The 16,282-nt window shown below is 38.1% G+C and overlaps 1 protein-coding gene across 1 annotated transcript in view; it reads right to left on the bottom strand.

The window, feature by feature from the left end:
* Positions 1-2,919: 2,919 nt before the first annotated feature.
* The window catches only part of LOC109246432 (cAMP-specific 3',5'-cyclic phosphodiesterase 4D), an 856,695-nt gene continuing 843,332 nt past the window's right edge, over positions 2,920-16,282 (bottom strand). The window contains 4 exon segments of the mRNA XM_053907342.1: positions 2,920-7,809; positions 8,522-8,704; positions 9,422-9,544; positions 10,432-10,586. Coding sequence (XP_053763317.1) covers positions 7,393-7,809; positions 8,522-8,704; positions 9,422-9,544; positions 10,432-10,586 — 878 coding nt within the window. The 3' untranslated portion in view covers positions 2,920-7,392.

Raw genomic sequence — 16,282 nt, 5'->3', positions numbered from 1 at the left:
GGTTGAGGAAAGAGACAACACCACCATAAACGAAAGTCAACTAAATTAGTCACCTTACAGGTGCAACCACTACAAAGGCAGCACCTAAAACACCTGGGCCTCTTCCTTGGCACCTGCATAGGGCTCCTTCATCAAGACAGGCCCGAAATCAGGGTATACTTTGCAATCGACCAGAACAATGGAAAATGGATTGTTTGGGAAGGTTCTGTTAAGTAATTCCACACCAAATCGAACCCCCCCCCCCCCCATATCTATCCTTGAAGTTAGATGGGACTCCCAGGACTTCTCCAGTAAACTGCTACCAGTTCTCACAAACAGCAAAAGGGAATCTAAAATTAATGAACCAAATTCTATTAAGCACCGGGCTCCCCTTTCTGCTTTAAAACCACACTAACTCTGGAGCCTGCTGATAGAATTCTAGTAAACGTGACAGAAGCCAGCGAAAAGCATGTATTCTTAACCACAGTCAACTCACCTGGATCTCCACAGTGCCCAGTCCCAGTGGGAAGAGGAAGGTAAAGTTTCCAGTTCTCTCTTCCTCTCCAAGTCCTGACTGGTCGTCCATCCTGTCTCTCCCAGGAACAGCAACTGCCTTCTTGTTTCGTTTTGTGTTCTGAGAACTTAACTTGGCTGGACTATTAAAGTAAGCCATTCCTATAACGTTTTCTTCTCTGTATTTCAAATAATAACCAGGACTTTTGTAGAGTGCAGAGCAGAAACAGACAATAGTCATAATCACCTCTTGTCTTTTTTTTAAAGTTTAATTCCAGTGAAGAGTAAAAGAAGGAGGAAAGAGGAGTCTCTAAGGGTCAGTAGAGAGAGTGTCTCCAGGATCAGGTAAAGGAGAGTGCTTGTTGTTTGCAGCAACTTGAGTAGGTAGTAATGAGGCATTAGAAGTACATGCTCTTTTTAGACACCAAAACTACATAGTGAGTTTAAGGAAGTAGGGCCCCAAACCGGGGTTCCCCACCTCAGTATATATACTGGTCTATCACATGCACAACGAAGAGGCGAAGGGCCGGGGACTGTAAGGAGTCACAGCTTAAGCAACACAGAGGTCTGGTGCTCAGGCTCAGCTGTAGATGAGAGAAGCTTTAAGTTGGGAGGGAGGGGCTTGTGCTAATAGAGACAGAGATGGAAATTCCCAACACCCTGGGAAGACACGGAACACAAGTTAATTAACTTAAATGAAACAGTGTTTCCTGCTCCCAAGTCTATGAACTAAGATTCAAACCCACTGCCCTGTGTTTGACCTTGAGTATTTGGACAGGAGAGTGTGAGGGAAACAGCACCCAAATCAGAAAAGTTGTTAAAGCACAGGTGGAATTCTTTGAAAAGAGGCTCCAAGGGTAAGCACATTCCCACTGCAGGCAGAGCTCCAACATGGAAATGGATCCTCCCACCCCCACCCCTGCCTCAGTGTAGTGTTTTGCTGTTTCAGGTTCATAGCTGTGGGTCTGAGGAAATGCCTCCAGGTCAAAGACGAAAACTCAGATGGGCTCAGCACACCCAAATTGGCCTAAATCAGCTTGGGGGAACAAGTGGGGAAATAAAGCTGTTTGTGTTCCGTCCCATAGTCTCACCTTGGAATCATAGACTCTGAGGAATTGAACTTGAGTTTAGACCAAGAATTCCCTGAAGGCACCTTTTGGCTATTGTCACTGTCATTCCTTGTGGTAGTGGGAGGAAATCAGTGAGGGAGGGGCTAAGCATATCATTCTGTTATCCTTATTCTATTTGCTAGGTTTTGGGGGTTATCTGGGGATTAAATTTTTGCTCTTTACTCTCCTATCACAAAAAATGTTTTTTGTTTGTTTTTTGGTTTTTTGCCATTCAGAAAAAAAATGTGAGGAAGAGGCAAGAAGAGTTTTTGGTTAGCATTAAGATATAAAACTCTAAATTTTATTTATCTGGGATCTTAGCAAGCTCAAAACCAAAAACAACCAGAAAAATTTTATGGTCTCAGCGTTAAGAATTTCTCTAAGACCCCAAAATGTCTTATCACATTGAATTATATCCAGTATCAGTTTGGTGGCTATATTCAACAAATATTAAACACTGTCCAACAAGACATGGGTTTACATGTAAGGGATATACCCGTAAGCAGACTTTGCTCTCATGGAGCTATGTTCTGGTGTGAGAGACAGTGAACAAATACACAGATATACATGTCAATTTATAATAAGCATTACAAAGGAAATAAAGCAGGGTAAGGGATAAAGAGTGTTGGGGGACCGCTGCCTTCCTTCCACTTTCTCTAGGGCTCTCAAGTCATTAGTACTTCAGACGTTTACAAGTACAGTTAACCTGTCTGGACACCCTTCCGTTTCCTATCAACTCTCCCTTCTTGCCTGGTTACCTCTCACTATGCTTCGGCACTCAGCCCCAAATGGCTTCCTTAAGGAAGCCTCCTTTGGCCCTCTGGAAGAAATCAAGTTCGGATTCCTGCTTAATCACAGTACCCGGGCTTCTTTGTTGTACGGAACACTTAATGATGATATGTGTTGGAAGTGTTCAATGCCTCCGTCCCCTCCAGAATATGTGCTCATGAAAGCAGAAACTGTGGCTTGTTCTCTGTTGAGTCCCTAGAACCTTGTCGTTGGGAGACTATGTACCAAACAATTGTTAAATGAGTAACTCGGTATACCAGAACACTTCATTAAGCAGAGAAGTCCCCCTCCCAACCCTATTTGAAAACAGTGCTTCATCTTAGAGGCCATCTAAATAGTTTGGGCAATTCTCTCTGTAACAGTGAATCTACATAATTTATTTGGTGTCATTGGATTATGAGTACCAACTTAATGCTATTATTCTCCTTGCATTTCATTTCATCCATCTTCAACATTCTTGGAAACCTGTGCTGACTGGCCTACATTTTAAAATGAATAATCTTTTATTTGTAAAAGATTGAGTCATAAATAGGCAGAATCAACCCATGCTTTTATTTTCATTGCATATAAAAATTTCATATGAAGGTATTGATGTACAGTACTATCCCCATGGGCTGTAAAGAGGCTAAGAAACCACTAAAAGAATCATCATCATTTGTAATGCGCACACACAATTTACCACTCTGAAAACATATCCTAAGAAATAAAATTAAAAACAACTAAAATCAGGAAGGATGTTTTTCATAATTATAGTGTCCCCTTTGTACTGTTTAAAACAAAAGTAATCAAATTCCTTTGGGCCAGGGCTACTAAAATCTACAGTTTGTGTCAAAAAAATAAAATAAAGTAATAGGAGGCTCATTTTTTCTAGAAAAAGAATCTCTCACTAAGTCACATGTTCTGAGGGCTGGGCAAGAGTGGGAGGCAGTTTCCATGCCACCCACTGGGAATTTTTCAACGCTTTTGGGAGTTGACCACAACAACAAGGTTAACTTTTAAAATTCTACAGCCATAGAAGTTTTGCAGAAACAAATTCCAGAGAATGGCAAATCATTTTTGTGTGAACTGGCATCATATAAAAACTGTTTTATCTTTAGATTCACATACATATAGAAATTTAGTTGATCTTAGGTAAAGTCAAATTCCAGGGTTAAAAAAAATGACCTTTTCATACTACATTTTCTTTTCTTTTTCATATCACATATTCTCCTAACATGACAGGAGCTGATGAATAAATGACTGACCATCACATGTGACCTATGGCTCTAGTTTCAAATCAAGTTCATTTGCCTATGTGCTAAAGAAGTGAAAATGATTTTGTTATTGGACAAGAATATATTTTCCCAAGTAGTGTTTGAAAGTTAAAAAAAAATAAAACAACAATCAGATGTAACTAACTGAAGTAGCTCCTGATCAAGAGATAGGAAGAAGAATCATTATATATCCAGTGCTGTTTCACAGCAACAGGTACTTAAAAGCTTGTAAGTCAGAAGGGTGTCAGAATCTTCCAGAGGTTGACTGTGGTTTTCTAAATTCCAGCTGTTGCCAGAAATCCAATTGGTTCAAAGCTTGGATGTAAAATGCCCAGCCCTAGCCCGCCCCCAGTGCCTTACTTTCAAATGCAGCAGAACAGAAGAAAATATTGGTTAAAGTTAAGGCACAGCCCTGGGACCAAAGACCTGCAGCTATGTTTTTTAAATTTATATATCTTTATGTATTTTATAGTTTTCTTGAATCTTCCATAAACAAGCTCTAAGGTGACAAGACTATATATATTACAGGAGAAAAGAAAATGTACAAGGAGTATGTATACACACCATTCATTCTCTCACCAAGAGTTTCCAAATATATCAACACCATCCCATCGTGGGATGATGTTTTAATAAGAACTGATAATTTACAATTAACATTACAGTATGTACATTACAATAAATACATGGTTGTAAACAGACAAACAAGACTGTATTACAGGTAAGGTCATTTGGTGAGAAAAAAAAAATGCATGGCACAAAAAATAAATAATGCATTCAAAAATTATCATAAAGCTTTCTGTAAAATCCATTTCATTCAAGTTTTTTTTTCCTTGTCTGCAATTTGTTCTATCTACATTATTTTCTTGTGAATTTTAAGTGATGTAAAAGAAAATTAAAACAGCGTTATTGTCTTTAGTAACTTGCAAGCTGAAATGTACTGGTTTTATGCAAACTTGGACTTTTTTTCCCCATACAGTACCCAGATATTGCATTTTCTTATGGCATTTTAGGAAACGTAAAGCCACTTGTAAAAGGATGTTCTCTGTAAAGCGGTGCATAATTCTGAAGCACACTTTGGCAAGAGAGAAGGGAAGAGAAAGAAGGGAGAGGATAAGCAGACTGTACAGTGCATTAGTCTCTGTCTCTTGGATATTGCCTTTTCTACAATTTGATTGTCCATCGGTGAGTATCTTCACAACACGTGATCATTATAAACCAACAAGTTGAAAACAAAACAACTCTACTTTTCAATGAAGTTACAAATCCTTTCAGGTCCGGATTTGTGACATATTGCTACTTTAATTTTTTTCTATTATTATCAAGATTTTAGGCACTCTGTGGGGGAAATACCAAGCAGTAGTGAGAGGAGGGAATGAGAATATTTTGGATAAAGGAATACACTCTAGATTGTTTGCCTTTTCTTCTAGACTTCCATCAAGAACAAATAAAACAAGTTTTCAACTGTTCTTATGAAACCACTTGGCTAACCACAGGACTTTATTTGAAAGATTACTGATTTTTTTTTTCAGGGAAGAGGGTGGAAATCTGATCATTAATTAGTTGATTCCTGTTCTGCTCTAAGAACAGATCAGAGCCACATAATTTTTCTGTCAGAAGTTCCCTTGTGGATCTCCAGGGATTCAAATAGGGACTATGTTTAGCTTGGGTCATTTCCCCTGGCTGATGACTTGGTTATTAGTCGCCAGAAGGCCCTTGAGAAATCCCAAATATAAATGCTTTTCAGGGTTATAAGTTTTCTTGACTGTTTATTTTCCATAAATAATATCAATGTGAAAAATGACTATTTGGGCTCCAAATTCTTCATAGACAAGGCAAATGCTTTACTAAGAGCTGGAATGGACAGAACATCCAGACTAGGTAAGTGCCCCGGGATGCCAATTGAAGGTAAATACTGGAAAGTAATCCCTAAAATTGTAATACATTTCTTGGTGCTAAATGCAGCCAAGAATTAGCTCTGTTACTTAGGTAGAATCTTCTTACCCATCCTAGTATTTTAGCGTGGCATTATATTACCAAACCTCTGGTGCCAGCAGCATCATCAACTTCTTTCCCTTGGTGCATTTAATATTCTCCTCTACAAGACATACTTGTGGACCAGTGATAACTGTGAGAGCAATTTCTACATTACTAGGCTATCCATTAAGGAAGAGTAGTTGCTACACTTAAGATCTCTTCTCAAGAATATTCCTCATATAGTTCTTAATCCCATGGTGAAATCATGGAAACAAAGAGCATTAGTTGTACTGGTGTTTGTTAATATACTCTGCTAATATTTTTAAAAATTACCTAGCTAGCTGTTAACTTTTCTGTGTAAATCAAGAGTTAAAGTTAGGCATTATATTTGGCCTTGTGGTAGAAATAAATGGTGACTCTAGCCTGACTACCTGCTACTTTTCATCACTCAGAATGGTGGTGATATATTTGATAAGACCCCATCTAGTGAACATGGACAGAGATTCAAACACACACTAAATAATAAAGCAGCACAAGGGGAAAAAAGTTCTTACTACAACTGACTGTGAAAACAACAGAAATGAGCATAAAATGTGAGGGTTATTACAAAGACATGCACTTGTGAAATGAGGGTCTATTGACACAGCAAAAAGTTATCAGAAGACACTAAGTAGGAAAATATCTAAAAAAGACCATTTTAGCTACTGTGTATTTATATATCTCTTACTTGCTTCAGACAACACCAACTGATGATTGTTTATGAGGCTTAAGACACATTAGACAGAATGCACATCAAAGTATCACAGAACAAATATTCACTTTGTACACCGTGAAAAAAATATCAGTGAGAGCAACTCTGCTTATCTGAAAAGACTGAAATGAAAAGCAAAGCAAATGAAGACCTACAAAAAGGGTTTCCTGCAACATAAAATTGGTTTCTGTTTTAAAATATGGAAGTCATTGGTATATAAAACAATGAATCACTACAAATCAGTTAATTGCTATGAACTATAAGGTGCAAGTAAAATTCGTAAATTAGATTTATCCAGTGTAGCACAGATTTGTACTGAAAACTTGCAAGTTACTCCTTAGAAAAAAATAACCAGTGGCAGATGAAGTTTTGAACATAGTTTTTTTAAATATAATACCTCAGTACATTTAATAATAAAAGTAAGCTCTACAAAAAATCTGTTTTACATATCATACAAAATGTAGAGGTCAGTGCAGCTCAGTGAACCACACTATACAGTCATGTATCAGGAAGACTTGAAATTAGAAAATTATGCAATTTCTGTGGCTCATCTTCCTCCTGGTAACAGATTCATGCTGTGTCCTGTTCCTGACACATTTGTTGCTTCATCCATGAGTTCACTCTGTCTGTGTAATGCTTTCTTTCTGCTGAAAATATTGCAAACAAATAAAAAGTAAAGAAACCCCAAATCATAACAACTTTTGGGCTGCCCGATGAGCCACTCTATTGAAAACATTTTGCAGTTGATTTTCTCTTTGTCAGCTCTACCAAGCTGAAATCTTGTTAAAATGCTGTTCATGAAGATGTCCCCCTTGCTCCGATGACATGGAGGTGAAAAAACTGGTTACAATATTCCTGAGCGCCAGACTGAGTAGTCAAGGTCAGTTTTGTTCAACAAACATCCTGGCAGATGACAGTGAGGTGTGACCATGGTTGTGGCATGTGACATGCACTTTGGAAACAATTTTTCTACTTAAATTAAAAAAAACAGAACAAAACAAAAGGCGTGAAAGTCTTTGCACTGTTACGTGTCAGGAGAATGATCTTCTATTACACAGGCTTCAGGCTGGCTGTCTTCTTCCTCCCCTACCGTCTCTTCTTCCACCTGTTCATCAAGGGGAATTTCAGTTGACTCTGAGTCTTGAGTACACAGAGTCTTGGAGTCACTGCAGCTCGTGTCTTCTTCCACTTGACTTCCACTGTCCTTTTCGGTGTCTGACTCGCCGTCTTCCTCTAAAGTTAGTTCAAACTGGAACTTCTCCGTTTGACCCTGCCGGCCTTCCTCCTGGTCATCAGGTGCTGGAGAGGGGCTCTGAGGAATTGTGCTCTGGTACCATTCACGATTGTCCTCCAAAGTGTCCAAAATGTCCTGGGCGTCAGGATGCACGAGGTCTGCCCACGTCTCCCACAGAGGATGAACAATATAGTCTATGAAGCCCACCTATTTAAAAACAATTCCGATTTGAGTATAAGACTTGGGACTATGAGACAATGGAAAAGGTTAACTAGATTCTGCAAATATACTTGAGTATGTATCTATTTACATCAATTTATATGTAACATAATTTACATTAAAATATAGCAAATATAACATGGCCCACAAATATAACACTGAACACAAGACTTCTAACCTGAGTTTGGTAAAATGGTCACTATTTTAGGCAACAGACCATATAAAAGTACTGTTAATAGCTGGTGAAAATTAGCAAGAATTCTTATTTCAGGAGTATGTTTATACTGTAAAAAAATTCCATTTGTTTACATAGTAGGGTATCAGACCTGGCCTTTATTTTAGAATGGCCAATTTATAGGTGAATCCAGACAACTGAAATCAGGCCAGGTACTCTTTGACTTCATATGACTGAATTCACTTATGAGTTCAGATAGTGGAAATTCTCTATATATGTATGCTCTATATGAAAACAGTCATAATGAAAGAATGTGATGTCATGAGAAATGTATATATGACCATATGAATTAAAATCATACGAATGAGAGTTTTTTTGCTCATAAACACTAATATGAAATTGAGCCTTTCGAAAGAAAAATAATTTAAAAAACCCAATGAAATACTGTATGATGTGGATACAAAGCAATCAAATATTCAAGCTGGAGTTTTGTTTTCTCTGCAAACTTTATGCTTAATGCATCACCTGTGATTTTTCCACAGATGCATTGTGCTTGTCACACATAGGACTTATCTCCATGCCCCGCTCTCTCTCTCGGTCTCCTTGGCGGAAGAACTCCTCCATTATGCGGTCAGTCCACTGGCGGTACAGCTGAAGAGGCTTTGTTGGGTTGCTCAGATCTGCACAGTGCACCATATTCTGAAGGACCTAAAATAGAAAAACGCTTTCTCTATTCAGCACCTGCTGCTGTTTCTTTTCTTTTCTTCTTTTTTTTTTCACTAGAAATTCACATTGGATGAATGTGACACTTAAAAATACAAGTAGTGTAAGATTCCTTCCAAACAGCTCAACTATATGTCTGTGTACGGTTCACACTTGTCTTAACAGCCCTAACTTCTGCCACTTCTACCATACCTAAATTTCATGAGAAACAGTTTATGTGTGCATGGCTGATTAAATTTGGAGCTGCTTCAGTGGGTGGTTTTGTGAGAGGTTAGGGTTTTTTTTAATGCATATGCAAATGAAGAACCAATAGAATTTATCTGGCTAATTCTCAAGATTCAGAATTTGGTTATTGGGGCGCCTAGGTGGCTCAGTTGGTTAAATGTCTGACTTTGGCTTGGGTCATGATATCACATTTTGTGAGTGTGAGCCCCGGGTCGGGCTCTGTGCTCACAGCTCAGAGCTTGGAGCCTGCTTTGGCTTCTGTGTCTCCCTCTCTCTCTGCCACTCATGCTCTCCCTCTCTCCCCCACTCACGCTCTGTCTCTGTCTCTGTCTCAAAAATAAACATTAAAAAAAGACTTTGGTTAAAAATTCTGCTTATAATTACTAAAATCGTAAGTCGGAAGAAAGGAGACAAGTCTTATCAAAGTTAGACACAGACACATGTGCAGAAACAGAACAAATTCAAATAATGCTTTACCTGAATCCTATCAGAATAATTATCAAGAAGAAGAACTCCAGAACTTGTCACTTTCTTAGTTTCCACCATAGTTTTCAAATCAGCCAGTAGATTCATGTGTTTTGACATGTCTGTTGCAAGTACCTTAAAAGACAAGAGTATTTTAGTAAGGAGCAAAGTCCAGAGGAAAAAAAGTCAGAATTTGCATATGACAATATGAATGCAGAGCATGAAAGAAATGAAAAACCATTGGGGTGCCTGGTGGCAGGGAATGGGAGTCCTACACTACTCATTCGTGCAGCCTCTTCTGCTCTGTAGGGTTTCTTGAAGCCCAGATAAATACATGCAATCTACAGAAGGTTAGCAACCAGCAACCACTTTCATGGTGAAAAAAAGGGATGATACTCCTGCGGATAAGAAGTTAGCACATGTTCTGAAGTTCTTTCTACTCCTTTGATTAGAAAGTGGCACCTGGACTACGATGAAGTCATTCAAGGTTGCTCACAGAGTACTTCAGAAACAGAGTATTCTGGCTAATTTTCCGCTGACCCAAGACAAGTAATTCCTACCTTTGTGTGTACAAACTTATAAGTCGTTGGTGACCAGAGGTTTTCCTGTGTCTCGTAATCACTGTAAATAATATGCATTAAAAAAAGTCATGGATATCTCTAAATAACACTGTGTAACTGACATAAATGTATTTTTTTTTTCCATTTTGTGAGTGGAAAAAATCCTTTTGTACTAATAGCTTTTGTTAGTCACCTTTCCCTGCCTGCCACCAGACTGGAGAACTTCAGAAAATAAAACTAGAATTAAGAGGGTGAGCTGTCACTACTCTTAACTCCCAACTGCCAGAACGAGAAAACCCATTACAGAACATCACTGCCAGCAGCACAGGAGGCTTCTCAGACATAAGGGGCAACAATAGGTTTTGAAACACAAGGTTCCATTTACCTGATACTCATCTCATTCTTATTCTTAAAAAACAACTTGCATCACATCTCTCTTTTTTCCTTTTAGCAGCTACTTACAATGTCAATGACCATCTTCCTTAATGATTGTCTTTGCTTTTTGGTCAGATTCTGGAAAATGTCACAGTTTTCTTCCTGAAGCAACTTAAAGCCCACAGCCAGATGATGGTTCTCCAAGACAGAAGAATCATTGTACATCAAGGCAAGTTCAGAGTCTTAAAGAAAGAAAGGAGACAGAAGATAAGCAAAGACATTTTTTTCTAAGTTTTTTGTATTTTTCACATTCTAAGATACTTTGGGTTTAAGAAGCATTTTTCTTCCACACCTCTGCTGGCCTTACCATTACAGGACAATACCCAGGAGAGGATATACTAGTTAATGTATATTAACTAGTGGAAAGAGCAATGGAATCTTGGGAGTGAATTGTAATGCTACTGACATATAACAAATCATTTCACTCTGCGGACCTCTCAGCTGTGTCTTTTCTCAAGTGGGAGAAGAATTGGACCAGATGTTCTTGAGCCCCCCCTCCAGATCTGCCACAGGTAGCTTCATGAGCAGCAGAATGTGACATCACTTTTAACACTGGCAACATCTTAACAGCTTAAGTTGTCATGTTCCTGATAACTATGGACCATTACCCAATATTTCACAGAATGTAAGGATGATGTGATTTTGGACTGTACTCAAGAACAGTTTGGAACAAATGAACAATATACTAGATTTGTTCATGCTGCTTTTACTCATTTTCTTCCACAGTATAGCTTTGAAAGTCAAAGCTTTACTCATTTTTTCCATGTTATTTTCTGAGTATCAAGAGACAGGTGTTCAGCTACCTACATAATAACTCCATGGTGAAGATTTTGCTGCTCCCTTAGGACTGCCCTGGACCTGTATGTTTTAGGCAGCAAGATCCTGCCTCTTTCTTGGTTCCTGTAAATAGCAGACCCAACTCTATAGGGCAGTCATTAAAGAAAATTGGTGCGTTATTCTGTTTCTACTTACGCCACTGTAAAGACCAAAAGCACATGTATTTGATCTTTTTTCTGACTAATGTATGGGAAATACACATTCTTTTCTAAGAAAGAGTCATTGCTACTCAATGACTATTTAAAGGAACTAGGAAGGAGAAGAGAGGTTCAAGACATACATCTATTGTGAAATCCTATGAATTTACTTGTACTATAGACCTACAAATTTATACATGTAAATTTTTGCTCTGAAACTACAGGAATAGAGATGTCTAGAATACCAAAGAGTAGGTGTGTATGTTCTCTTTTAGGGGGATAAAACAATAGTGTTCATTCATTCATTCAGATAGTATCTGGTCAGATCTGACTTTTAAATTGTCTCTAAACGGGGTGCCTGGGTGGCTCACTCACTTAAGCATCTGGCTTCAGTTCAGGTCATGATCTCACAGTTCGTGGGTTCGAGCCCCACATCAGGCTCTGTGCTAACAGCTCAGAGCCTGGAGCTTCCTTCAGATTCTGTGTCTCCCTCTCTCTGTCCCTCCCATCTCCTTCATGCTCTTTCTCGAAAATAAACATTAAAAAAATTTTTTTAAGTAGTTTCTGAAACTCTAACTATGAACATTTATCTATAGGTGGTTAAATATATAGAAATAAAAAAAAATTAATACTATATAGGATTTTAGCACCTGGTATTATTGTTTGTATAGTAGAATCCTATTAAATAAATATATATTGAAAGGAAGGCAAATGTTTTTTGACTATGTCCAAATAATGCCCAATTAATCTTTTACGGTTCTTTTAAGGGAATAAATATGCATGCAGATAAGAGGCATTAATACATGAACTGACTCAGGCTTACAAAAACCCAGACTGACTAATATACCTCATGAAGAAAGAAACAAGAAGTTAAGCTGTGAGGCTGCAGAAGAACAAGGTGAGCAGCTGTTACTTTAAGGAGGAGGATGATCTGTGTTATAGATGCTACAACAAAGAGTCTCAACTCTAATCTATCTAAAGATGCTCTTTCACATAGAATGTGGTCCAAGAGCCTTGGAATGAGAATCCAGACTGGCCAGAAAGCAATGAAACAATGAAAAGACTCCTTACTGAGTGGATCTCCCCCACTGCCTCTCCAGTTTTGGGGCTCTTGACAGGAAGGTGGTGGATACTGTTGCAACTGAATCTCAGGGCAGTCATTTAACTTTCTACTCTTCCTTAGGGCTGAAGGCACATGGTAACATCTAACGAAAGATTTTGCAGCTCCTGAGAAGTTTATCTGCCAAAGATGCTACCATAGTACTTCTACATAGAGTCCTTGAAAGTTCAGGAATCATTAGAAAGTTGCCTTCATACTATGCTCTAAGGTACAGTAGTACAGAGGCGGAGGTAGGGTCCAGAGTAAGAAAATATGTTATAGAACATTTCTGTTGAAACCTGTTCATCTTCAAAGCCCAGTACAAGTCCATGAAGCCTTTCCTGATTACCACAGGTGGAACTGCTCACTTTCTGCTGTAAACTCCTTTATACTTTGTACCACTCATTTGGCACTAATCACAATCCAATTTATTTGTCATCATCTCTGTGCATGTCTTAACAGTGTCTTCCATAGACCTCCCAACCCACTTAGAGACTTAAGACCCTATATAAAATGAAAAGTTATTCATCTGATGTGCATGGTTCTCTGGTTTCTCCTGGCACTTCTAAACAACATATGTCTCCTTGAAATGGGGGAGGAAGTGGTAGTTTTATTTTCTAGCTGCCAAGGACAAAGGATTATAACTGTTTGATTCACTCAATTCATTCACTCTCTACGTCCGTAACCTGTATTATTTTTCTCCACCAAACTAGTGCTATCAGATATTCATGTGTTATAGTCCTTTTTTTTTTCCAGCCAAATGAAAGCTTTTCACAGCCAGACCACTGTCTTGCCCACCCATATATCCCTAGTACCTAGAACACTGTTTGGCACATAGTAGACTCTCAATATTTTTTTGTTGGCTAAAATAACAATCTCTGTAGTATTTCTATATAATCACACTTCATGAAAATGAATTTATCCTTGTTTTGAAAGTGTTATATTTAAGCAGAAAATAACTTTTTATATATAACCCACATATAGGGCTATGGAAAGCTTATTTTAAAATGAGACTAGAGAAATAAAAGTGTGTGTGCACTGGTAGCTAAATCTAGCTCCAGTTTAATATAGTGAAACGCTTCTGCTCTTGGAAATCAAAACCATATGCTTTGAACACATGACTAATGTGACTAAATCTTTTCCCCTAGAGCTTAGGCATCTTTGCTATAAACCCGAATTACTTGTTTTCCAAGTAAAATTTTATACTATATATATTCTGCACCTCTGACAACGCTTTATTGTTTGAGAAAAGAATGCTGTGAAGTCAAATGCTTTGTTATGATAAATACTCTCCAGCATGTTATATTCAAAACCATATGATGCTATTTACATTTTGTGAGTTTATTTACATGTACCGTCCTTGAAAAAGACTTACACAGCTTCTCTCCCTGGAATTTCAACTTCTTACAATCCTACTCAGATTCCTCTACTCCCCCATATCATTTACAAAACATAACCATCTGCGCCAGGTAGAAATGATGTCTCTATTTTCAAAACCTCCAGCCTGTTAACAATGAAAGTATGTATCATTACTATCAAATGATTTGGCGCCTACAGTGGAACAAATGATGGAAATTATTGTCACAACTAAGAAGCAGAGGAAAATCTGGACTGGGAAGCAGCCAGGTGAGTTCCAGAAAGAACTCTTTTTCCAGAAGGGGCCATGCAAACTCACTGTGCCTCTAGCCTCCTTAAAATAGGACACGTGACCTCCCAGCTATGGGTTTACAAATGTATAAATTACAAGAAACAGATTCAACCCTGGGCTTTGGACAAGTTGGTAGCACCAGCTCCAAGGTGAGAGCTGAGAGTGTGCTTGTGTGAGCCACTGAGGATCAATCAATCCACGAAAACAATAAGAAACTTACACTGTCTATAAAAAAGGGTTTGCGGCAAACTAAAAATAATCACATAATTTTGATAGAGTATTTCATAAAGCTTTTTATTATAAGTTTACAAGTTACGAGAGGGACTCCTTTATAGAACACTGTGAAGTTAAAACTTACTTCTTGTCACCGTTACTTGCCAAGACTCTTCTGTGTCCTGAAATAAAATGCCTGCTGGCATGACCCCTAGTCAAAAGCTAACTAAGGGAGTGAATTCTCACAAGGACCTGAGGCCCTGATCAACCCTGGGATACCTTCCTGTACCAGGTGATGATGCTGATTCATTCACTCAGGAATAACACAGCCTCCTCACACCCCATTGTCAAGAAAACATCAGCAGTCCAAAGCTGCCCTGGGAGCTGTTAACCTCCCAGTGTTGCTGAGGTCTCACAGAAAGGAGATCCTCACGCCATCATGGAGTGACAAAGTACTTCCAGAAGCAGGACCAGGTGCCCTTCCCCCTTGGGCAAGTCATCAGTGAGATGACCTTAAAACAGACACCACCCTTGGCCGCTGTCACCATGTTTATAATTATCCACTAAATGTGACCGTTATCTATCTCACGGGGTCTCAGGCTTTGGAGGGCATCAGATTCATCTGTGGACTGAAGCCTCACTAGCTTAAATTTCAGACTCCATGGGTACCCTAATGCCTGCCAGAGCCCTCCAGTGCCAGTCTAAGCCCCCGTGACCTTAGAGGGTCTACAAGAGAGGATAATAGAGCTGGTTCTCACTTTTCTTTAAAAAATTATCAGAGTACTTGGAGACTTTATTATCAGTTGTTTCAATTAATTTGTTCTCTAAACTCTTCTTAATTGTGATGTTAGAGTAAGAGAACATACAATACTGTATAAAGTAGAATGCAAAGGTAATACACCAGTCTGTATTTCTGGTGCTAATTTAAAGGAAAAATGCATACCTTTTTAAAGGCAGACATTAAAACAAAATTTTTATGTATTAAAAATTTGTAAAATTAGGAACATAACAAGACATGCCTAAGAATCCAAATAATCATGTCAGGTTAAGGAAAAGTGCCAGCATACAGTAAGCTGTACTGAATGACCTCTCTGCTCTTCTCAGGACAGTCAACCCTCAGCACTGATACTATAAACTCATATACCTGCATCTAATGTGTATTAATATTAAGATGTTAATACTTAGTAATGCTTTGATGACTCTTGAAAGCACCCCATCATAGGTTCTCATAAGATAGCTGGAACGTGAAATGTTAGTCTGCCTAAACCTGGGTAAATAACTTCATAAACCAGACTTCTAAAATGTACTTGAGTAACCACACCTCTCAGGAAATCCATGACTTTCCCAATCCTCTTACATATCAATGAGTCACTAAGGTGTATTTTGTTACAAAGTAGTCCAGAGGTGAATTGAGATATAAAAATTGATACAATTTTAAAGATCTAAGTTAAATCTCTCAAACTAAGGCTACATTTAAATTGTCTCTTTAAATCTGGCTGCAGCAAAGTATAGGAAATAAATGGGGAATGAAAAGATGCCACAGTTTGACTTCTTTAGTCATGAGAAGGCTATTATCTACAAACTCCTAGAAAAAAAAGAAAAGATTTTTCACAGATATAAAAAAAACTCTTTTAACAACTTTGAATTTATTTTTTTGTATATAAAAGTAAAATTATAACACTAATTTACCTGTTGTGGGAGGAAATTAAATAATAGTATATTTAAATCATTTACTAATTAATTTCAATTACCCAAAGAACAGAATTTCTGTAAAACTAAAACCTCTTTTCAAAGTCATAGCTCAAGCACTATCTAAACATTCCCTACCAAGGTTTTCTTTTTTTTTTTTTCTTCAATATATGAAGTTTATTGTCAAATTGGTTTCCATACAACACCCAGTGCTCATCCTAAAAGGTGCCCTCCTCAATACCCATCACCCACCCT

This window comes from Panthera pardus, unplaced genomic scaffold, assembly GCF_024362965.1.
Source record: "Panthera pardus isolate Hobbes unplaced genomic scaffold, ASM2436296v1 HiC_scaffold_2, whole genome shotgun sequence".
In the NCBI taxonomy this organism is placed as follows: Eukaryota; Metazoa; Chordata; class Mammalia; order Carnivora; family Felidae; genus Panthera; species Panthera pardus.
The sequence above is the reverse complement of the archived record's forward strand: the minus strand, read 5'-3'. Positions and strand labels throughout refer to the sequence as shown.